The 23,434-nt window shown below is 39.8% G+C and overlaps 2 protein-coding genes across 2 annotated transcripts; both read right to left on the reverse strand.

Moving 5' to 3' along the window:
- Window positions 1–1,449: 1,449 nt before the first annotated feature.
- Window positions 1,450–2,925, reverse strand: LOC108097428 (loricrin). Its single transcript, XM_017199699.2, has 2 exons — window positions 2,815–2,925; window positions 1,450–2,738 (listed from the first exon to the last, which is right to left on the reverse strand). Exons 1-2 carry the CDS (start codon window positions 2,818–2,820, stop codon window positions 1,650–1,652), a joined length of 1,095 nt encoding a protein of 364 aa, XP_017055188.1. The 5' UTR covers window positions 2,821–2,925; the 3' UTR covers window positions 1,450–1,649.
- Window positions 2,926–8,799: 5,874 nt separating this feature from the next.
- On the reverse strand, window positions 8,800–20,894 carry LOC108097575. Its single transcript, XM_017199962.2, is given in 8 exon segments — window positions 8,800–10,145; window positions 10,483–10,701; window positions 10,897–11,234; window positions 11,565–11,692; window positions 11,849–12,167; window positions 13,322–13,368; window positions 13,907–15,124; window positions 20,799–20,894. Coding segments are annotated over 7 exon segments (2,664 nt in total). The 5' UTR covers window positions 14,386–15,124; window positions 20,799–20,894; the 3' UTR covers window positions 8,800–9,011.
- Between the last annotated feature and the right edge of the window lie 2,540 nt (window positions 20,895–23,434).

Genomic DNA, 23,434 nt, shown 5'->3' on the forward strand with positions numbered 1-23,434 from the left:
CTTTATATCGTGCGATTTTTAACAATCAACATGCAATTTGAAAGTTTCAAATTTAACGCCTAAAAATGTTAGATAACATTAAGTTAACATTGATTTTAATTTTTAATGTTAATGTAATGTAATGTAAATGTAATGTTAATTACATTAACAAATCGCCACGTCAGCGGCAATGTTAATTAAATAATTTTTACATATTGTTGCATCTACAATTCCCAAGTGGTTCTGGTTGGATCTTAGTGGGATAGGGGTTGATTTTGGTGGATTCCTCAGTTCTCCGGGATGACCGGCAGTCTCTCTGAGAAACTGTTTCCGGTTTTTGGAAGTGTGTGTGTGTTTGTGAAGTGGTTCCTTTTACGGGACTCCACTCCAGGATGCAGTGCATCGTCACCTGACTTGGTATGGATTTTTGAAATGTTGCAGATGCTGCTGATCCCTTCCTGCTTTTAGTGGCCCATAGGATGCACTGTCCCCAAACCCAATAAGGTCAGTACCATTTTTTTAAATTTTGTAATGACGTGGGCGTGTAAAAGCCATTTAAATACATATTTAAAATAGCTTGTTCGGCTATGCATTTTTGTACCCTTGCAGAGAATGTTATAATTTCAGAATTCTTTAATAATTCCATCAAGATATGATTTACTTGAATATATTTTTTTTAATAAAATGAATTCGAAATTCGTGAGTGAAAGGCTTTGACCTCACGTTCGCATCTCTTGTGATCCACAGCATCGCGGTAATTTCACCTTTGACTCGGGAGTCTGGGAGTCGGAACTGGAATTGGAATTGGGTCCGGTTATCGGGGCTCGGGTGTTTGGACCCACGTGTGGGCCCACCATTTCGCAACGCCTCCGTCGGGCAATCAATTCAAAACTAAACTGTTGCTGGCCGAGGGCCATCTCGTCATCATCAATGAAAGTCGTGATGTAATCGCATAACACGTTACAAATTTGTGGCCGGTTTTGCATATGTTTGGGCCATTTATCTATTAACAAATAATGTAAGTTAATGATGAAGAGGCCGCCGATTGCCTGCTCTTCGCTTTTCTCGAGATTTTCTCAGCCTTGAAAATGAAATTGGGTAAACTTAACGTTTCGTTGAAGATCATCATCTATTACCTAAAACCGTTATGAGGTCTTTGTTTATTTACAAATAAAATTAAATGTAAGCTTTTATTTGTCTACAAATAATTATGGTTGAGGCAACTGCTTTTAAAATAACTAAAAGTGATGGTTTCCAAATACAGTAAATGGTGTGTTGTGATTAACTTTTTAGTTGGAAATAATTATGGGAAAGATTTTGCCCTGAAAACTTGCACTTGAACTCAATTGTTGCTTGAGTGCTGTTGAGTTATTTGTTTCCTCATAATTAATTTAAGTTAATTGTGAATTGAAGTCAAGTGGAATACTATTCGTGGGAATTTGTAACTCTTCATAAGTAAAACACGGAAAATTGTTTCAAAATGTTTTTATTAACAAATAATTTAGGTTAACAATGATGGATGTTTTGTTTATCTTTTTGTTTTCTGATAATGACTGTGAAGAATTAGCCTAGGAAAAAAAATACATAACGATAGGGATAGAAGATAGCGATAAAAAAAAAACAATTCATTTGGTCTAACTAACTAGGCGGGCGGGTTCGCAGCAGTGCGTCTACCAGGCGGAGGGTGGGCCACCGGAGCTCCAGCCACCGGAAGAGGAGCCTCCGCCACCGGAACTCCAACCTCCAGAAGAGGAACCACCGCCGGAACTCCAGCCACCGGAGGAGGAGCCACCGGAACTCCAGCCACCGGAGGAGGCACCACCTCCAGCACCGCCGGAACTCCAGCCTCCCTTGGCGCCACCACCACCGCCAGCCTGGGATTGCTGCTCCTGGACGCGCATCACCTTCAGAGTTCCACGCTGCACCACATGACCGCTTTTGAAGAAGGCTCCCTGCGCCTGGTCCGCCTTCAAAACGATGGCCTTGCCTTTGGAGCCGTAGGCGTTGATCAGCTGGCCATTGATGGCGTCCACACTGGATGCGCCGCCACCACCGCCGCCCAGGGAATCCTCCTGCAGCACCAGCTGGATGATCTGCGGCAGAATGGCGTTGAACTGCTGGGCATCGAAGGAGGAGGCGCCGCCGTAACCATGGCCGGAGGCATACGACTGGCCGTAGGAGTGCGAGTGTCCCTGGTCGTAGGAGTAGCCACCACCGGAACTCACTGCATGGTAGGCAATGGGCAGAGCTGGAGGAGCGGGTGCGGGAATCGAAATGGGAATGGGAATGGCAACGGGAGCAGGAGCTGGAGCCACTGGAGCCTGTTCGATGATCTTGAAGATCTGGGCCTGCTGACCGCCGTAGGAACCATGATCATGACCATGCGAGTGACCACTGGCATAGCTGTGTCCATGTCCATGGCTGGAGGATGCTCCTCCGTTGCTGTATCCCTGACCCTCTTGCAGGATCACCTTGATGATCTGCGCCGAACCACCGTGTCCATGTCCATGTCCGTGTCCACCTCCCTGGGAGTAACCATGACCCTCGGCATAACCGCCATGACCTCCGTGACCACCGCCATGACCACCGCCATGGCCTCCACCTCCTCCCGATGTGGGCGTGGCAATCACGTTGTAGGTGACCTTGCTGCCACCACCTCCTCCTCCGCCTCCTCCTCCTCCTCCGGCACCGCCGCCTCCCAAAAAGGAGAGGAGGGTGGCATTGCAGGCGCAGATGGTGGCCAACAGGCAGATGAAGACCTAGTTGTGTGTATGCAAAGTATAATCCGTTTTAGCCGCTGGTTAATCCACATCCGGCGCTTCCTCCATCACTCACCTTCATTTCGGCGTTAAACTGTTTCTGGTTGGGATTCGTAAAAAAAAAGTGGAATCGAAGTCGACACCTGTGCGTCGAACTGTTCCCGGCTAGCGAATGATGCCACTCTCCACTCGATCCAACGTTTTTATACAAGAGTTCCGTCCGGAGATCCACCGCAGAAACCGTTAGATGCCGCGATGGCCCGTGACGTCAGCGGCGGAGAGCCGTCGATGTGGAGTCACCACCGTTGGGCCAAAAGACCAAGCTGCTCTTGCAACTCACCTGAGATCTCAATGGGTCGCTCGCTACAGGGTGCTCGCTTCGAGGGAAAGAAAGCAAGTTGCAATGGGTCGGGTTGAAAGCCAGGAAGTTCAGGTGAGTGGATGGGTGTTAAAATGTTATTAATTTTTTTGAAGTAGGACACTTCGATAGGGATCAAATTAATCATATTATGGGCTTTACATATATATAGTTAATTGAGAAAAAGAAAAAATTTTAGAGTTGCATACGCTCTAAAATCCTATTCATTAATGGATCTTAAAGGTAGGTGTGGGTCATCATTTTTTAAAGCAAATCAATGGTAAATTATTATGATTGTAACAAGTGAAATATCTATAAAAAATACAATAACACCTGCTTATCTTCGACTTACGGGTTTAATTACCAAACAGTAACCAATAAAAAAACACACCCTGTTAGCCTCAATCGTCTTCATCTATTTCTTCAACTGCCCAAATCATATGCAACAAAAACAAATCGCCGGCGGACAAGCAACCAAAAACCAAAAACCAAAAACCCAAAACCAAAACACAAACAAAAACACTAACATAATAACAATAACAAATTCAAGCGGATAACACTATTTAACCAGTTAAAGCTTAAGCAGATGCGCTCCGCTCCGAAGAGGAGGTGCGTCGTAGGTCAAGTCACCGCAACGAACTGACCGGCTTTTTGCATATGATTATCGATTTGAACGGTCCGCTGCTTACACTGCAAATTAAAGGTGATATAGTAAGTTACCTCTGGTACTTTCCTGCCATATAAAAATAAATATTTCTTTCTAACAATCAGTAGATAAATTCATTAGTAAATGTTCTCAAGAAGAACATATCTGTTTTTTTTTTAGTGTCGTGTATTTCCTTCTGAATGTGCTCATATTTCTATACAAGTATTAGAAAGTATTAAAAATTTATTAGAAAGTACCTACTTCCTTTATATCCCAGTGTAAGTGCTCGTATTGCAACAGAAAATTTTGGGCTGGGAAGGGCCAGCAGTCGTGGATCGCGGATTGGCATCTCGGAATCCCAGGCAGCCGGATTATTATATCATGCAACATCGTTTTCAAATTTGTTAATTTTGTGTGCATTTTTGTATAAATTATTTAATGCGCGCTGTTGCGCATGCGCGGCAGCCCCAGTTTGCCATCTCTTTCCCTCTCGGCTCCTCGATATGCTGATGACCCGTTACCAGCACGTTTTTCGATGTTATAACTAAATAACTAAGGAAAACATATTGAAACTACAGTCGAACTTCTGCAGATTAAACGAAATTAATTGACCGTAGGCTCAACCTAATGGTCTCTTACAAATACTTGGGTTATTCAAAGTGCAAGATTGAGATCGTATGAAAAAATACTTTGCCGCTTGCCGACCATTTGCTTAAACGTTTTTTAATGGCCTAAATGTTCATAGGCAGTAACCCAAATGCATCTGTTAATTTGACTTTAAGTTGTTCTATTGTTAAGTTTTATTATGATTCCTTTGAATTATTGTTTCCAAGTCTTAATCTTCGTAGAAACTAATTATGTAAACCCGTTTCCTGTTCATTGCTGTATTTTATGCCTTAGTGAATCTCCACTGTGCATTTGGAAGCGATTGGAATTTTATCACCTCGATGTTTTTGTTTTTACAGTGGGACACAAGTGTTGTTTGTCCGCCGGGTGTCAAATCATCTTGTGTTGAGGCAGGCCGTGTTCCCAGAGTCCGGAGCTCTCTGAATGGTAATCGGAATTATCATAATACGCCTGATTTGACGTGGTGTGTGCAAATAGTGGCCAACTGATCAATGGGCAGTGCCGCGTGGTCCGAAATCGGCTTATGCAACCCAAAAATGTGGTTTACGATATGTCATATCTATTTAAATGTGTCGATTGAAATGTGTTTTGCCCAAAATTCCCTAGGCGACTGCATTTCAAATGACAATGCGGTGACTTAATCTAATAATGGGGCATTTTTTGAGTCATTTTTAGTTTCTGGGTGTTGTAAATATATAACTTTGTTAGTATTCATACGTAACTTCTAACAAATTGTTTTATTTAAAAAAAAAAAAATTTAATTTGAAGAATATGAAATATGTAATAATAAATTAAGAATAAGCTTCTTTTGGAAAACATTCCTAAACCGTTTGGTTTAAAAGAAACACGATTTCTTTGGTTGAAAGATAAGAGTTTTTATTTTTATATAATTTTTCAGTATTTTAGCTGTGTGGCTTTTTGCTGTTCTTTGTTGTTCTTGTTGTTGTTCGTTATTGTTATAACTTATTTTAATTAGCTTTTCGAAATATTAGTATTAAATGTGGTTTTAAAAGTGAAATGTAATCAATTTGCCCCTATCATCGCGCATTCGCACTGAATTGTATACGTACGTAATCAAGAGGTTCGTTCGTCTGTTATTTATTAATTGGTTTTCTAGTAACTTTGCAAAATAATACGAGCGGTATTGCAGTATTGCTTGTTTATGTACTCTGTATATATTCTTATCTAGGGCATTATGCAAGCGTCTGAACTGGATTTTCTCCTTCGATTTCTAAGCAACCCTAGGCGACAACCCTGCAATTAATTATCGAAAATCTAAAGTAAAGCTGATTTTGTGTGTACACTGGTGCATTAACAAATGGTGATCGCAAGTGTTTGAAAACACTCGTCTCTCCTTTTTTATGTGTGTGTTGGGGGTGTGAGTGTGTGTGTGTATGTGTGTGTGTGTGTGTTAACGCTTGGCGTGGACTCAATTTGAAATCAAGTGTGTGTGAGCGAGTATTTTTCTCAGTGTACGGTGTATGGCTTTTATTTTTGAGTGTTATTAATGATCCTTCAAAATGTTTCCTCTATGCGAAGATAACTTACGAAGCTCTCTCGCGTGTATAATATAGTTATTTAGTTGTTTAAGTTAATATTAATATTTATTATTGCCAGTTTCGATAAGAAAATAATTTTAGGATATATTATTATGTATACGCTTCCATTATATCGTTCCTTGTTTAGTTATTGCAATTGTTATAAATATTTTTGGTTTGGTGTAAAGTAAAATTTGTTGACTAGATTTAATCGCTACTCTTCTCATTTTCTTAATACTTTCCGTTACGTTTTTACTTTGGTTTGCTGCATTTGCTTTCCTAAACATTTTTTTGTCAGTGTGGTGTGTCTGATTTTGTGTGTGTGTGTGTGTGTGTGTATATCTTCAACGGCATGAATGTGGTGTGAGTGTATTTGTGATTACTTTCAGGCTTAGGCATATAAATTGCTGATTCTCATTCGTTTTTACTAGCTACGTGTTAATAATAATCGTAATCATAATAATCGTGATAATAATTGCAATAACAACAGACTAAAATTAATCTCATAATGCAACTGTGTGTATGTGCTTTCCTTTGGTATCTTTATGTACATCAATTTGTTAGTTAACCATTTTTCAGCATTTTTTAATTATTGCTTTCCGGTTGACACGAAGTGGCTGTTTTTTTTAAAGGGGTATGGCCACAATTGATGATTGGGTTAATTGACAGGCGCTGCTTATTTTTCGATCAACTGTTCAGCCTCGAAATGTTCTAATAAAATTAGAGGTTTTTTTTTTAACTGGAAAGAGAGCTTAAGTAACAGTGATAATATTTCAAGAAAAAGTAATGCATAAGGCACAACAAAAAAAAATATTTTTAAAAAATCTAAAGTTTTTTTTAGTTATGTATAACAAAATTTTGATCCTGATTCTACTACTTTATAACAGCTATGTTCATTTTCTTTCTTTAGTAAGCAATAATTTAGTGCGCTTAAAACTTAACAAAGTTGAAAACAATATAATTTGCTCGTTAGTAGATATGTATTTGATTTTTTCAGCAATTTTTTTGTTTAAATAAAAGAGGTTTAGAACAGTATATCACAACCCTCACATAACAAATATTAAGCTTGAAAGTACAATTTATAGTTTGATTATAAGCCACAAAATCATTATAAATATAATAATAAATGTTGTATTTATATTTGCTATATCATTGATTAAAGGACAAAGGCTTTCAATTATCGTTTAAGCAGCGCCCGATCGCCATAATTTGTTGCATCGTTTTTGGTTGGCCGTTTGTTGAGGACGGATTAACTACTTACTAAAAAATGCAATTACTCTCATATATATATAAATACTTCCTATATATATATATTTTTTCTGTGAGTGATCTGATGGAGCTAAACCAATTAATATCTTATTTGTCTGCGCGGGACGATTTCTCAAGCAACAGTGCGGGGAATATATATTCGAATGGATGCGTGTGTATAATGTATTCCGATCTGGAACTGAAGTTTGAGGAAACCGGCCCCCGACTGGGTTATATCCGATCCGATTTGATCTGAACCTGTTATTATTATTCTTTATTAAGGCAATCGCATTTGGTTAATTAATTGTAGAGTAGAGTATAATATGCCATTCGATTTGAAAATTGCTATTGCTATTTTCGGGGCTCTTTTCCCAACAGTTTCTCAAATTACATAGGTGTTTCCTTGACTTTTTTTTTTTGGAAAAGGGGGCGGTGTGTGGAGTTTCTATTTGCGAGATCTCTCGAATGAACTTAGCCTTTAATTACATTAGGTTAGATATAATAATTAATTGTTTACTTTGTTTACGTTTACTTTTATATGAAATCACAGTCCGTATGTGAGAAAGACTTTATATATGTACTCGATAATGGTGATAAAATACATGGTATTCGGGAGAAGGGGTCCTGGAACTCCTCTATGTGTATATGTATATCCTATATATTGCTATTTTGGTGTTTTCACTTATATGAATTATGGGATATGGGCCATCGGAATAATGGACTACAATTAATTAATAACAATTTGTTGCTGCTCTGTTTTATTTCATTTCATTTCATTTCATTCCATCGCTTTCATCATCGTTTCCTTCACATATGTGTGTGTATATCTATATATATACTGCATTTATTTAAAATATAAACTATTTGTTGTTGTTGCTGTTGTTGCTGTTATGAAAGGCATTTGCATTGTTTTTTTCGTTTGTTGATTTAAAAAAATTTCGCTTGAATTGTTATCATTTAACTACATAATGCTAGTAATGTCTATATAATAAGATTTGATTTGAATTGTTTCTTTGTTTTTCATTTGAGTTTTTTGTTTTTTGTTTTCTCTTGTTTTTTTTTTTTCGTTTAGCTAAAAGTTAATTATCCGACAAATTTCACTTTGCGTTATCGTTCACCTTTAACTCGTTAATCGCTCCCCTCCAGCGCCTCAAGTCAATCGTTAACAATCGTTTAACATTCGTTAAGTCTACTAATCGATTAATCAAAAAGACAATTGCTTTGCTATTCCCATACTTCGGGTATCCTTCTCGCTTGATATGAACTCTCACAGTAAGATGATATAATGGATCGATCTTGAATCAGTTTTGGGGTTGTTGTTGTTTTTTTTTTCTCGGGACCAGAACGCAGGTTAGTTTTAGAGCTTTTGCCAGGCGATAGTTAACGATAGTACACGATAGTTAGGTTCTAATATTGTCATAAAAGTTGGGGTTCTTTAAATATATATATATATATTATAAATTGCTGGGGGAGAGAGAGATACAGAGTTTAAGAATGATGAAATGTTATGTTTCTGTTCTTTACTTGTTTTTAATTATCTACTAACTTTAGTTCTTTTCGAGGCGCAATTGTAGTAACCATAATATAATCATAATGATAATAGATCCACAAAAAAGTCGTTCCTTAATAGCTGCTCTATTATTGTTTTTTTTTTTTTTTTTTAGTTTTTTTAATGTTTTTTGTTCTTTTTACTAGATAAAAATTCATAAGCGCCATTTAGTCAGCCTATTTCTGATTCAGATTTGATCAACAGTTTTTTTTCTTTGCCCATTTTTCGCCACCCTTCATTGTTTAAACTTTTTTTCTTAGTCACTCTGCTGTCTTTTTTTGTTTGGTTTTTTGTTGTTATATTTTTTTTAGAAGGCCATGCTGGTTCGTCTGCCCCCCAGTCCACCTCCTCCTCCTCCAGGACCGCCCCTCGTCAATCCACTGTGGGAGACACTCCTGCCCATCCTCGCCTCGCTTCCCTTGCGTTCCCTCGCTTTTCTCAGCAAGTCCGAGGTACTGGGTCTCCTGCTGTCCTGGGCAGAAGCTGCTCCTCCTGCTCCTGCTCCTGCTCCCGCTCCCTTCTTGCAATTCACGATATCCGAAGTTGAGGACCTCCTGATGGTCGCTCCGTCCGCCGATGGCAACTGCAGACTTCCTGCTCCTCCACCACCACCACCACCACCAATACCACCACTGTACGGTGATAGAAAACTGGGCGAGTGTCCTGGGAGAACCGATCCTGCTACACCCACCCTGGGCTCCTCGGGATCCACACTCTCCACGCGTAAATAAGGCATCCTTCGTTGCGTTTGCGTTTGATCCACCGCCGGAATTGAGCTGTTCGGCTGATTTGGTGGCGTGGTACTCGAGTTACTCCGTAGTCCGCTGTAGAAGGACTTCAGGTGAAAGTCCAGGGACTTGAAATTGAGCAGGGAGCGACGCTTTTGGGGCTCATCACTGGCGGGCAGAGCCTGTTCCGGACTGCCGTTGTTGTTGTTATTGTTGTTCAGGGTGTCGAATTGGAGTTCAGCTGCGATTGGAGGAGCTCCACTCGAATCGCTGGCTAGCAAATGTTGTTGCTGTTGCTGCTGTTGTTGTTGCTGCTGTTGCTGTTGTTGTTGCTGCTGTTGCTGCTGCTGTTGCTGCTGCTGCTCCTGTTTGCTTATTGTTGTCGTCATGGTATTGCTACTTAGGCTAGTTTTACTGCTAATCACTTTCAAAAATTTATTATCGTTATCTAAGGACTCCTTTCGTCACTGGATGAGGCAGAAGCCCTGCTTGGCAGCGTCCTTGGCAGCGTCCACCTCCTCGATGAAGGCCTCATCCTCGTGCTTGGGCGAATCGGCGCCGCAGGGTCCGCCGCCGCTCAGGCTGAGCGGCCCCTGCGGGCACGCTGATTGTCACCGGAGCGCCAGAGTCGAGATCATCGGCGGCCGCACCGGCTTGTTCTCCAGGATCCGCTCCAGTTCCAGCATAACGCTCGACGAGAGGCGCGGCAGCAGCTGCAAAACGGGGAGTTTAAGTGCTATATTTAGTATATAGAATGTATATAGATTTTCCAAACTGAAAGCAGATAACTCAAAACAGTTACCATTTAATAACAATTTAAAGTGAAACAAATTTACTGATGTAAATATAAGAAATATAACAATTAAATATCAATAAAGGCAAAAAATTAGTTTTGTGACAAAAGAGAAACTTTTTAATGATGCAAATTGATGCAAATGATTTTGAAATTCTTAAGTTAACATGAAATGGCTTGAAACATTGTAGTTTTTTTTTTTTATTTAAAGCCTTGTTATACTTCTTCATAATAGCGTATCTTTAGATAAAATTTACCTGCAACGACTGCAGGCTCTGGTGAAGCTGCTCCGCTGATGTAGCACCTAATAGCAAACATTGGACAGGCTCGTGTTTCAGCGACCAGGCGATCGACAGCTGGGTGGGGCTGCAGCCCAGTTTTTCAGCGAGGGCGGCAAGGTCGCGAAGGCGATCGCAGTGGCGGCGCCCCTCCTCAATTCGGTCCTTGCCCCAACTGCCCTGCGGCGACAAAGCGGCCTGAAAATATGATCCATAAAATATTACATTTAAAATTAAAAAAATCAAAAAAAAAATTTTAACTATTGAGACATTTTCTTCACTTAATTAAAATTACATTCTTAAAATTTTTCAAATCTACAGTGATTTCTAACAGGGTGTCTACAATGATTTCTTAAATATACACAAATTAAAAGAATAAATGTTCAAACTCACATTGCGATTAATCTCGTCCTCGGTCCACGAGAAGCTCTTCGTTTTGAAGGAGCCCTTGGGCAGGAAGAGCTTGTCGCCGTTCTGGGTGTCGCTCAGGGCCATCGAGAGGGGACCCCAGGCCATCAGGCCCACGCCGATCTTGTTGTACATCTCCGGCAGGTAGAGCTCGCACTTCTCGCGGCAGAACATGTGGTACTCGGACTGCTCCACGATCGGCGTGATGCAGTTGAACTGCCGGCAGTTGGTGTACGCCTCCATGATCTCCACCTGGCTCCACCGCGCGGTGCCCCAGTACATTGCCCAGCCCTGTTGTATCACGTAGCTCATGGCGCGCACCACTTCTGGCAAGGAAATGGTCAAGAGATTACAAAGTGTACCAAACACTTTTAGGCAACAAAAACGAAACCCTTTCCATAAACGAACTATAAAAATGTTCAACACAATTAACAACAAGAAATGCTTCAGTAAGAAATGAAAACAAAAAAAGTATTTAAATATTGTAATGTAAACAGTATTTTGTTTAATTTCTTTAACTTTTTTGCTGGCCATTTTGTTTATTGCTTTTGATTAAGTACTTATTTCCTAATCTGTAATTAATTTTTAATGGGTTTCTATCATGCAATTTGGAAAAGGGTTGCTTAGTCATACTTTTTGTACGGAAAACTTACCCTCCATGGGACACATGGGATCTGCCTTGTGGATGATAACGATATCGATGTACTGTAGCTGCAATCGTTGCAAACTGGCACGAACGCACTCGATGATGTGTTTCCGGGAAAGTCCCCGTTCCTCGGATCTAAAAATAAAGATTAAAGCATTAGTAAATATTATAAAAATATTCTATAATAAGGAAATAAGTTTATGTTATATATTAAGCTGAACCTAACAAAGTTATCTTATTCTTAGAAATTCCTTCATTTTAGTTACTTAATATTTAAGAACTCCAACTCACTTGGTGCTCCAGTAGACCTTTGTGGTGATGACGTAGGCAGTCCGCTTCCATCCCGCCCGCTGCAGGATCTTGCCAATCTCCGTTTCCGAGTGCGCCTCCGAGATGTCGAACAGGTTGATCCCACTCTCGATGGCCAACTTAAGGATGGCCTCCGCCTGGTCATCGCTCACGCCGGGCGAGAAAACGGGCCATGTGCCCAAGCCGACGTTCGAGATCCGGAGACCGCTCTTGCCGAGATTCTTGTACCGCAGTCCCGGCGTCGGAGTGGATCCATGGCGCAGCGGGAGTGCCGGATTGGAGCCCAAGCTGATCGAACGGCCTGCCAGCAGCGGAATGCCCAAGTAGACGGTCATCGCGGTCGCAATTCCACGTTTCGAATGGTCAAGTGTTCAAGGATTCAGGTGCCGCATGGGAGTGAAACATTTCGTTTTGGGGAAAATGAAAATGTGCGTTCCGTTTAGTGAGAAACCTTTTTTTTTCATTTGGTTTGGAGAAAGGGCCTTCAAAGTGCCGGGAAACGTGCAAAAACAAACAGCAACGCAACAGCAACAAGAATGGTTACAACACAAACGCAATGCCACAATAAAAGGATATATACATCAAAGTGACGAAGTGGAAATACACTTACATAAGGCACAAGTACAACAAATTTCCATACTCCTTTTTAATTTTTAAAAACTCAAACCGTGTTTTATATACAACAAATATTAAAAAAAGTGTAGTACAAAGTCTGCCTGCCCTAATAAAAAAGTGTATGTGTTATTTGAAAAGATGTTTTAATATTTAAATGTACTAAACACCTTTGTGCATATTCTTCCCTCAAAAGTAAATGTTTAAGGTATGTTAAAATTTGTTTTTTTTCAATTAGCTAATTGAGACAGGCCCGGTGGAGAGTATATAAAAAATTATAAAGAGAGCGGCATGCAATGAACATGAATAAACAAAAATGACATTTTTCCGTTGGTTTTCCTGTCCCCGAGTTTTTCCTTTTCCTCGATGAAAAGTGCGTGCGTCCGGTGCGTGTATTTTTTTCCTGTTTTTTTGTTTTCTGTTTTCAGGTTCTTGTTGTTTTTATTTATTTTTGCTTTTTTTTTTTTTTGGTTGCGTGATTGTGGCAGGTGGTTCCAGTGGGTGGAGTTGTTTTTCCTCACAAAATGAATAAAATAAATTACAACTGGAATTGCATGTTGTTTTTCTCCCCATTTGAGCACTACGCCTTCGCCTTAATTCGCTAAACAAAACCAACGATTACCGACAGCTGAAACTACATTGATTGCGATTGTGCTTTAGGTTTCTGTTTGTATATAATTCATTTACTTGGCTTTTTTTGAGGCAAGCGCAACTTGCTTGTATGTGGTAGCATGCAGAGGCAGGCAATTGAAACAATCGAAAAGTCGAGCAATCGACAACATAAATGATAAGGCTATATGATAGTGAGAAATTTGATACCGAAATCAAGATGACCGCCCGTACCACTGAACTCCTCCATACAGTCGAGTGACGCAATGGGAGCCCGGCACCTGTAACGAGAAGGTCGAAGCAAATCGAGTTAGTAAGAAACGCCGGCGGAAAACTTTTGAATAAATCAACAGCACTGGCACTTTCTAAAGAAAAGTTTCAGTTACATTTAAGAACTTTTAAATAGTTTTCTTTTGTAATATTCCAAACTTAAATTACACTTGTAAATAAAGAGTTCTTCAGCTCAATGTGTATTACAATATTACTCATTCGCAGCGTGGTCACATTTTGCTTTAATTTATTCCAACCATTTCTTGAAGTAAAAGAACGATTATTGAAGGACACTTTCATGCAAATTTTTAGTGTTTAATACCCAATATGGTTTTACATATGATAACAATACAATTATTTGAGCCCAATAAAAAAATGGTGTAGTGAAAACCAAAAACAGTTTAAACTATCAATCTATGAAACCATTTGTTTATAATTAAACCAGTTTTAATTAATTAATTTGAATTTTTCAGCCAATTTGCTATTTAGGACTCTTTCTCAAAAAATCACGTATACGCCTAGTTGGACTCGATTCTCTGACTTGAATACCTGTAAATGGTGACCGGGTTCGATTCGTCGCTAGTATTGTCCATATTGTTGTTGTTGTTATTGTTGTCATTGGTCGAGGGAGCGACGCCAACGGCGCCATTGCCGATCATCAGCTGTTGCGTCGTGGGTCCCGTTACGAAGTTCAGATTGGCGGGCAGCGCCATAAGCAGCGGTGGCGGCGGCATCGGCAGCGACGCCGGCAGAGGCAGCGATTGCGGCACAGGATCGCCAACTGCAACAGCGGGCATTTCAATCGAAGTTACCGTACCATCTGTGACGTCACCAACGCCACCTCCGCTGCCGCTGCCGCTGCCCTCTGCCGCAGCGCTGCTTTGGTCGTGACCCAAAAGCAGCGGCGTACTCTCCTGCTGCAGCGTGTGCGAGTGAGAAAGCGACGGCGCTGCCGCAGCAGCCGGCGACGCAGACGTCGACTGCGCCGTGCTGCCATCGCCATTTAAATTGCATAATGCCATCGACATTTTGTATTATTTATATCTTTTTTATATTGCAACTGTTATTATTAAACTAAATTGAATTCTATGAAAGTTTATCTTTCTTCAGCGGCTGATTGTTTTGCTTTCTATGTGTGTTTTTTAGACACTATGTTTATTATACGTTTGCATATATACTTCATATTTATTTAGCTACTATGTGTGTAGTGCTTTATTTACTTAAATTCAATTTCATGTTTTTTTAGGCATTTTGTGTCTATTTGAATTGGCGTGAAAAGCTATTATTTTTATTTAAATTGCATTTTCCTATTTATGTATATTATAAAATCGTTTCTATTGGTTCGACTTTTTTCAGCTTTGCAGATTGGTTTTTAAAATAAATGTTTCTAGCTTCTTAAATTTGTTTGGTTGACGATATTTTTAAGTTTTATAAGCTTGCAGTTACTTCTTGAATTTAAATTTATTTATTCATGTTCATCTATATGTAAGCTTTAACTTTGTCAGTTCTAAGTTAATGTCGTTTGAACTTGCTTTTGTATTATTTAATTATTGTTCAGGGTTGTTGAATTATTTTTTATTTCCAAGTATTTTTATTATCGCCTTGATTTTATTTGTTCAGTTTATTAAGTATCACTTCTTAATATTGTTGCCGAACTTTTTGTTAGAATTTACTACTAAGTCTGGACTACAAATCACAAGGGATTATTTTTCTATATAGCATACTTTAAGGCAAAGTCCAGTCAGATAAATGTTTATTTTCGTGTCGCTGTTGAAGATGGTACAAATCAAAAAACTTATTCTTATCACCTGAATCTGTTTGCCAAAAAATACAAAGAAGTTGATCGAAACTTTTGCCAAAAGTTTTGTCACAATAATTAAGGAGCCCAAACAAGACAAAAATAAACAAATTTGTATGGGAGAAGAATGGGAGAGAGGGACAGAGAGCTTTTCACCACACTCAGAGAAAAGAAAGGCGGGTAAAAAAAGTGAGAATAGGCCGAAAACCCCATGGGCATTTGACTGATTAATGAAACCACCTGCCAACTTGCTAACACGATCTTATCGTGTTGTACATCTGAATACATTACGTATACGTAAACTGTATTATTTTTAGGTCGTTCTGTTTGTTGCCTGAGATAATAAATTACTTTTTGAGAAAATATTAATGGAGCATTTTGTATTACAATATTAAACTCAACAAGAAATAATATGTCAAATCATTTATAGCATTTTATTCCGGACTAAACGCCGGAGCACATAAATAGAAATTTGATGGGTCTTAATTTTAGCTCGCTGCCGGTTCATTTAATCCGCCTCGTGCAAAATCACAGATACAAATGTGTCTATATCCGCCAATGTATTGAAAACAATTCGTTTTGATTTCCCACTATCGAAGGTTAATTATAGATTAACCTTGACAATGATTCAGAATCGTTCAGACAGCTTTTCCGTGTTCATTAGTGGATCAATTCGGAAAATGCATTATTTTCTTTGGGGAAAAAGAAAAGAGGAAAAGCGTGGGAGGGTTAAAAGAAAGAGAGAGAGTCAGCTTCTCACCACGGCCGGTTTATTTGACACCACAACATGGACAAGAACAAGGCACAATTTGCGCTCGCTTTTCCCCTCCGCATTTCCCATTTCCCTTTCCTTTTCCCCAAACTAACTTTTGACGTTTATGCAACGGTTTACACAATGAAACTGACACCTCCACAGGTAGCTGAATTCAGGGCAAAAGGGAGTGGGGTTTTACACTAGCTAACATCAGAACATTTTGTGCTAGAAAAGTTTAAGATGAATTTTTAAAGTCCTTATAGTAAAACTCTCGTTTCTAGTTTACAAATTGTTTAACAGTTTAAATGAACAAGCTAAGTTTTCGTGTGTTTCAATTTACGAGTACTGCATCTGGCTAAAAACAATTTTATAAACATATAAAACATTCGTTACTTTCTTTTTAGCAGAGCCTACTTTCCAAGGATCAATGACCATCTCAGTAAAAGTTTTAAGAGGCAGCTGCAAAGCTTGCCATTTCTAGGCCACAATGACAGTTGACTGAGCATACACAAAAATAAATACAAATACAAAAATATATATTTATATCTGTATATATACATAGCTTGAAAGATAGAGGTGTCAGGCATCGAGGCGCTGGAGAGGGGCTAATCTACAAATTAAACTTTCAGCCAGGTGTCACACATATAGACCTTCCACTTTCGTTATCCTCGTTATCCTTGTTATGCCCGATTATTCCCCAAGTGGGTGGCAAGTGCCAAAGATTATCGGGTCAGGTCGCAGGCACTCTAACCCGATGACTTGAGTGGGGGTATAGCCAGCGCGAGAGCACGTCTTCAACATCAATTGATTATGTGGATTAATAAGTTTTGTTATTTTAACAGCATTTGCCATTATAGAATCCCAAGATCTAGATAAAATATCTCAGTGAAAAGAAATAATCAAGCAACCTTTTCAGCTAACAAAATCTATATATAAGTTTACACATTTTTAATGTGCAGTTGTAAAATTTGGCATACATTTCGTTGTCGAGTTGGCTTTGATCTCTGAATAAATGAATACTTAACTTTGGCATTGAAATGCATTTTTAATGCCTGCAATTGGCTTGGCGTGCAACCAATTTAAGTGGGGATTTTGGTTATTCCGAGCGAGTGGAAACAAGGGAAATGCATTTGTTGTATTCCATCAGCTCACCATTTGGCCATTGCACGTGTGTCAAATCAGTTCTCATGGTAGCCAAAACCCCCCCTTCGATATTTTCCCCCTTTTCCCGCCTTCTCGACCTTTTTGGTTTGATTTCTGCTGACACTTGGTTGTCTGCACTTAAAATCGCATCATTGGCGATTATCTTCTGCCGCTTTCCCTGGCACTTTGTGTTGCGGCGACCTTGACTCGTGCACGAATTGGAAAATGTGTGAGTGAGTGAGTGTGTTTTTTTTTTATACCCATTTTCCGTTTTGCCTTATAGTTTTTGTTGTGGTTTTTTTTTTTGTATAGTGTTCAGGCGAAGGCCAGGCGTCTCTAAGCTGTTTACAAGCTTATGGCAGCCGCAAAAGACAACTGGTTTACAGTGTCAGTCTCGGGTTCCTAATTATGTGAGCCGCATCAGCAGCGACAACAGCAACAACAACAACGAGAAGGGGTTCAGGAGGAAATCGGTGGGGGAAATGGGGGAAACTGGAGGCGAAGTGAGGAAATGGCGGCCAACCGGAGGCATAGGGAAAAATCCAATTTGAGCCACTTGCCTGCTACTTTCTAGCTGCAACATCATCCACAGCAACCTTGACTGCAACTGCAACTGCAGCTGCACATGTGTGAGAGTATATCTATGTGTGTGTGAGCGGGCTTTTCCTGGCTTAGTGGTGTGTGTGTGTGTGTGTGTGTGAGGCTCAAAGGACCTCTGCCATAGGCAGGCAACAACAAATCGCTTTTGGTATTCCGCCTTTTTGGCGCACAGCACGTAGCCAAAAGTGCAAATAATAAAATAAATATATAAAACACACATGTGCATATACGTTATGCATGTGTGTGTGAGTGTTTTCTTTTTTTTCCCTATTTTGTTGTTGTGTTTTTTTTTGTGTAGTGTTTTCTTATTTTTTGAACAACCGCAGCATGGCGTGACACCAACACCGGTCGATATGCCGCATTCCTCTCCGGCTCGCTCTCCATTTTCCCATTTTCCACACACACACACTCTCTCTCTCTCGCTCTCTCTGTCTCTATCGGTGTCTCTCCCTCTCTCTCTTATTTTTCGGCTTTCCCCTTTGACCCCGAGGAGCGAGCGGGATGGAGAGCCGTGACCCACTGACGTGTTGACCGGCCTACGGATTTTGGTTACGGCTACGAATATGCGGATGTGCGGATATAGATATGGATATGGATTCCGGGTGGCGGTGGCGACTCTCGGAATTCCGGAAAAGTGCATGAAGCCTTCGCTAATCGATTAGGAGAAGGATGCCGGAAACGGGGAGCTGGAAACAGGATACGGGATATCGTCAAGCGGATATCCTCCTGCCACACATCCGGTTCACCGACAACCGGTTAAAACCAAGGTTCAGTCAATAAAACAATCAAATCAATTAAATGAACACATCTCCAAATCGAAGCTGTGTTAGTAAGATAGTTCTTACTTTCAAAAACCGTATCTATTTACATTAAAAATGCTTCCTAAATCTGTTTTATGCAACTCAACGAATTACTAGTTGAACATTTATATAACACAACATTTTATGTTCCCCATCTAAAATGATTTTTAATTGAAACAAATAGCAAACGAGTTACGCTGCAATTAAACCGCATTCCATTCAATTAATAAATGTCACAATCAATTTTAAGCTTCACCCATTCTCCAATGGATTTCGTAAATCCCAGTCGACCACACAAGCTTATGCAATTGCCCATTTCCATATCCCATATTCCATATCCCATATCAGCGTCTAGATCGGGTGACACGTGGCATGTCATATTGAAATTACATTTCTCACACGAATCCAAAGTCAAAGTCCCTCATGGGGATTTGCGCTGCCGAAACCCCGAAACCCCGAATCCCCAAAACCCACAGCCCATAGCCCTCAGCCAAATCTTGGCTGCATTATATTCCCATCAGGGCCACTGGGCGGAGTTGAGTCGAGTTGAATCAACAAGGTTATACCCAAACCCAGGGGCAAGGCAAGGTCCTATCAGCGATTTGTAAACGCCTATATTGGAATTCTTACAGTTGGGCTTTTAAACCTAAAAAAAAAAAACATTTATTCTTTTAAACAAAATTCTTTTATTTTGTTTAAAAAAACTTCTCATATTTGTTAGTCGAAAAAAAAAAAGCATTAAATATTGTTTTCAAAAATGCATTTTAACTAGCATTTCAATTTATGAAACAAATATGGAACCTTTCAAAGAACTCTGACTATTCCTGTTTAGGGAAGTCGTACTGTGACTGCTTTCTGATTTTGTTGTGGTAAAAGGCGGTCTTATCGATACATGCTCACCCTTCCACACTGAAATTGCCGCAAATACAGGACGGAGTGGCGTGACTGGATAATTACTTACTAAACACAATTTTTTTCCTGTTGCTGTCTCTGTTTGTGCCACCGAATCGAATGCAATTCACACGACATTAAAGTCCGACACGCGGAGTTATTGAACCATTTTTTTTGTGTGTTACAATTTTATCGGGACTGCCTTTTTCCCAGAATTTCGATAGGCTTTTCCCGCTATTGTGTTGTCTTTTTTTCTTTTGCCTGCGAGTGAGTTTTCCCCAAAGAAAGGCAGCCAGAAAATTGGAGCGTTGACACACATACTCGTACAAGTCGCACAAACAGTCGCAGTTGCCCAAAAACACACATGGGAAATGGGAAATGGGAAATGCTTTGGCACAGATGTTGGCCAGCCTTTTGTTTATAACGGTATCCTCTGCAGAGCCCGCTGTGCCTGTGTGTGTTAGCCAAGTGGAGAGAACTAACCCAAATCTGCCTACAATGCAGAGATGCCTATGAAATATCCAATGGATATCTGTGCGCCAGCTATATACAAACATATATAACACACCATCGCCTTTAAACTGTTTACTTTCGGGCTTATTTACTTTTGTGTTTGACAAAAATATTCACAGGCACATGAAAAAAATCGTATATACCAGTTTCATTCAAGAAAAGGAATGTTTGATAGTTTCACTTTATAAACCTCACACTTTTTGTCACTTTAAAAAAGGAAATTGGTAGAGTTGATAGTAAATATAACTCTTTAATGGCGGTAGGAAAATATTGAAGTTCACAAGTAAATTTTGGCAATTATAAAGGATTGTGCATAAAAATAAATCTCAAAAAGAATTTGTGGTATGTGGCTCAGCAAATTTGGTTTGTCTTCGGGAATATCAACAAAACCAAATAAACCAATGCGATAAAAATTATGTAGTTTTTTTCTCACTCACAATCACTAATTATTATTGTTATAAAACTTTTGATGCACTGGAGAGTATCCAAAAAAAAAAAAATAAGGAATTGAAAACTGCTTAGCCGGAAGTTGGTTCCACGTTGCGTATGCGTTATGTGTGCATCAACAATATGGCCGTCGTATGTAACGGTAATGTTTACACACGCCAGCACATGTAACGGTACTGCTAACGGCAATCGCAACAAAATCGTTGTCCCGACCTTCTATCCCAGTCCTCCGCCCACTCCGCCCTCTCCACCCCCTCCCCCTTCTTCCCCCTCTCCCGTTTCCTTTGACAGGCAAGATTTATAAGCATATTTATGTGCCGCAGCACATATGTACTACGGCTACGAATACGTATTTTTTGGCACTAAACAAAAACTGGCAAAAAAAAAAAACAAAAAGAAATTGTTCAAGAAAAACAAATGACAATTTCGCACTGTTGGTCTTTTTCTGAGAAGGTTTTTTTCTTTTGCATTGTTTCTCGTTTTTGTTTGCTTTACAATTATTTATAAATCTTTATTAAATAATCTCGCCCAAATGGTCGCCGCCAACGGAGCGCGCGCGACGCGAACCGAAGCGAAGCGTCTGACACGCGAAACACGTAACACCGCAATGAAGACCAAAATTCCCACCGCTCATTCGTTCAGTCGTTCAGTCGCTCACTTGTTCATTCGCTCACTTGCTCACTTTCTCACTTTCTCACTTGCTCACTGGCTCACTGGCTCACTATCTCAATCGCCGAGCAACATACACGACTTTTTTTTTTTGGCCTCGCTGCCGAAATCGGAAAATGCAAACTGGCAAAACAGGCGAAACAGCCAGCCGAAAGCCAAATGGCAAAACAGTGACCAAGGCAGGCGAGAACGCAAAGCAAACTTGGCTGACAGTGCTGTTTAACTTGGCTTGTTCGAACATGTTAAGGATCTGATTTTAATATTGCGTAGCCGACTAGTGGTACAACGTAATAATACTTCTTTTGGAAATATTTTTAATAAAGTTAATTCAGTAGAAATACAAATTTAAAAACTGAAGTAAAAAATTTATATATTATATACAGTATAATCCTGTTATAACGACTCCGCTTATAGTGTCCGTCCGGGTATTCCGGTCCCCAGACAGACTTTTACACTTAAATCCTTCTGCTTAGTGCGTCTTCCGGGTATAACGACGAAAAATCGTCGGTCCCTTGAAAGTCGCTATAAGCGGATTCTACTGTATAATATTATTTAATTTCCATTATTATTTTTTATTACAAAGTGGATGATCATAATATGTAAAGGTTGAATCGTTTATAGTCTTTCTTTTTTAAATATGGTAATATTTTATAACGAAATAGTTAGCGAGTTCTGGCCAAAGAAGTTGACAGCACAGCTGGCAGAGGAATTTCAGCCACGAGGCGAAAGAGCGAAACGACAATTTTGGGGTGGTGGGTGGATGGATTGATGGGAGGGAGATGAAGGACGATGGGCGGAGGGCGAGTGACGGCGACGACAAATGCACGTGTTATTTGCAAACCGAAGGAAACAGCAAAGAAGCAACAAAACGAAAATAAAACATGAGCAAACAGAAAAGCTAAAAAGTCGAATGGTAAATACCCTAACAAAAACATTAAATAATAAGATTTCAAAATGCTTATACAAGTTTTATTTTGTGGAACTTTACATGAATTAAATCATTATAATAAATTATGTATTTCTAAAGAACTTAAAGTTTCTCGTAAAAATCTTAAAAATACGTTCCAAAGGGTAATGTTTCTATTAATTATTAGAGCTATTCAGCTTCTGTTTAAATTTTTAAATACATTAGGGAAAAGGAGAGAGGGAGGGAGGGAGCAGCAGAGAGGGAGAGAAAAACCGCCAGCGCGCGCAATTTTTGAGCATCTAAGCTTTTTTCGGCTTCTCTCTGTTTTTGTGGTGAATTTTGGCCTAAACGCACGTGTCCCAGTTCAAAAAAGCCGCTATGCCCGCCGCCGTCCTCTCTTTCATTTTCACATCCTTTCTTTCATTCTCATCGTCCTTTTCTCTGTTTCTGTTTCTCCCTGTTTGCCTATCCTTGCAGTACCCTTCCCCAAAGTATTCTCCTCTTGCGGTTGCAAATTGGCCCGGCATGTTTCTTTATTCTCCATGTGGGAGTGAAGAACAAGTACCAGTGTGTCTGTGTGTGTGAGCCTGTCTGTTTTTAAGTGTGTGTTGGCTTTTTGCGGGAGTAAGTGTGTGTTTGTGTGTTTCTGTGTCCTGCAGTGCCTGTGTTGGTGTGTTGCTGTGTGTTCGTGTGTGTTCGTGTGTGTAGTACTACAGATGGATGGAAGTGCGTGTTTTTTACGAGATTGCCTTTTCGGCTTATGCTCTGGGGCCTACATGGCCTTTCCTTCTGGCCGAATGCATACATATATGTATTTTTTTTTATATGCTGCACACACGTGCATATAAAGCTGGCACATAAATACCCTATAAGTACTCGTCTTTAAAGTTCCTTTGCAGTACAGACTCCAAACTCCCTTAATGCCCGCTTAAGTAGGCAATATAAATTCACTTCGAGTGCAGCCAAAATCGTGGCCTGAATTATGCATAGAAAATGTATATTTCAAAAAGCCTACAAGCTTTATAATAATACTATAGGTGAAGAAAACATGCCTATATTTTTTAAAGAAATACTTACGAAAAACTTTTGTTATATCTATTTATCTTCAATTTAAATCCATCTAAATTTGGAAAAACCCCAGTAATTTAAGGCACTCGGTTTTTGATCGCAATCAACGACCATGTACTATGGCTAATGCGTTGGCCGGGGAAAACCGGGCTGGAACGCGTCCAAATATTGCACAAATGGCGCCAGAATAATAATGAATAATGGATAAGTGCAAAGAAGTCATTTGCCAAAGGCCATAACAAACACGCCGACCAGCGTTTGTAAATGTACTTAAATGCTCAACAGAGTTTGGGATCGTTAAATGAGTGTGAATATTAAAGTACAATTTGTGTTATTCGGCTGAACAATATTCGCTGGTACGACCTGGCAATTAAAAGTCACTTACTCCCGGTAATTGATTGCGTTTCGGATTTCACTTCGCACATAAATATGAGATGGGGCTGGGGGAATGCTTCAATTTCGATCCAATTGCCGGAACTGTGGACTG

This window comes from Drosophila ficusphila, unplaced genomic scaffold, assembly GCF_018152265.1.
Source record: "Drosophila ficusphila isolate 14025-0441.05 unplaced genomic scaffold, ASM1815226v1 contig_197, whole genome shotgun sequence".
In the NCBI taxonomy this organism is placed as follows: Eukaryota; Metazoa; Arthropoda; class Insecta; order Diptera; family Drosophilidae; genus Drosophila; species Drosophila ficusphila.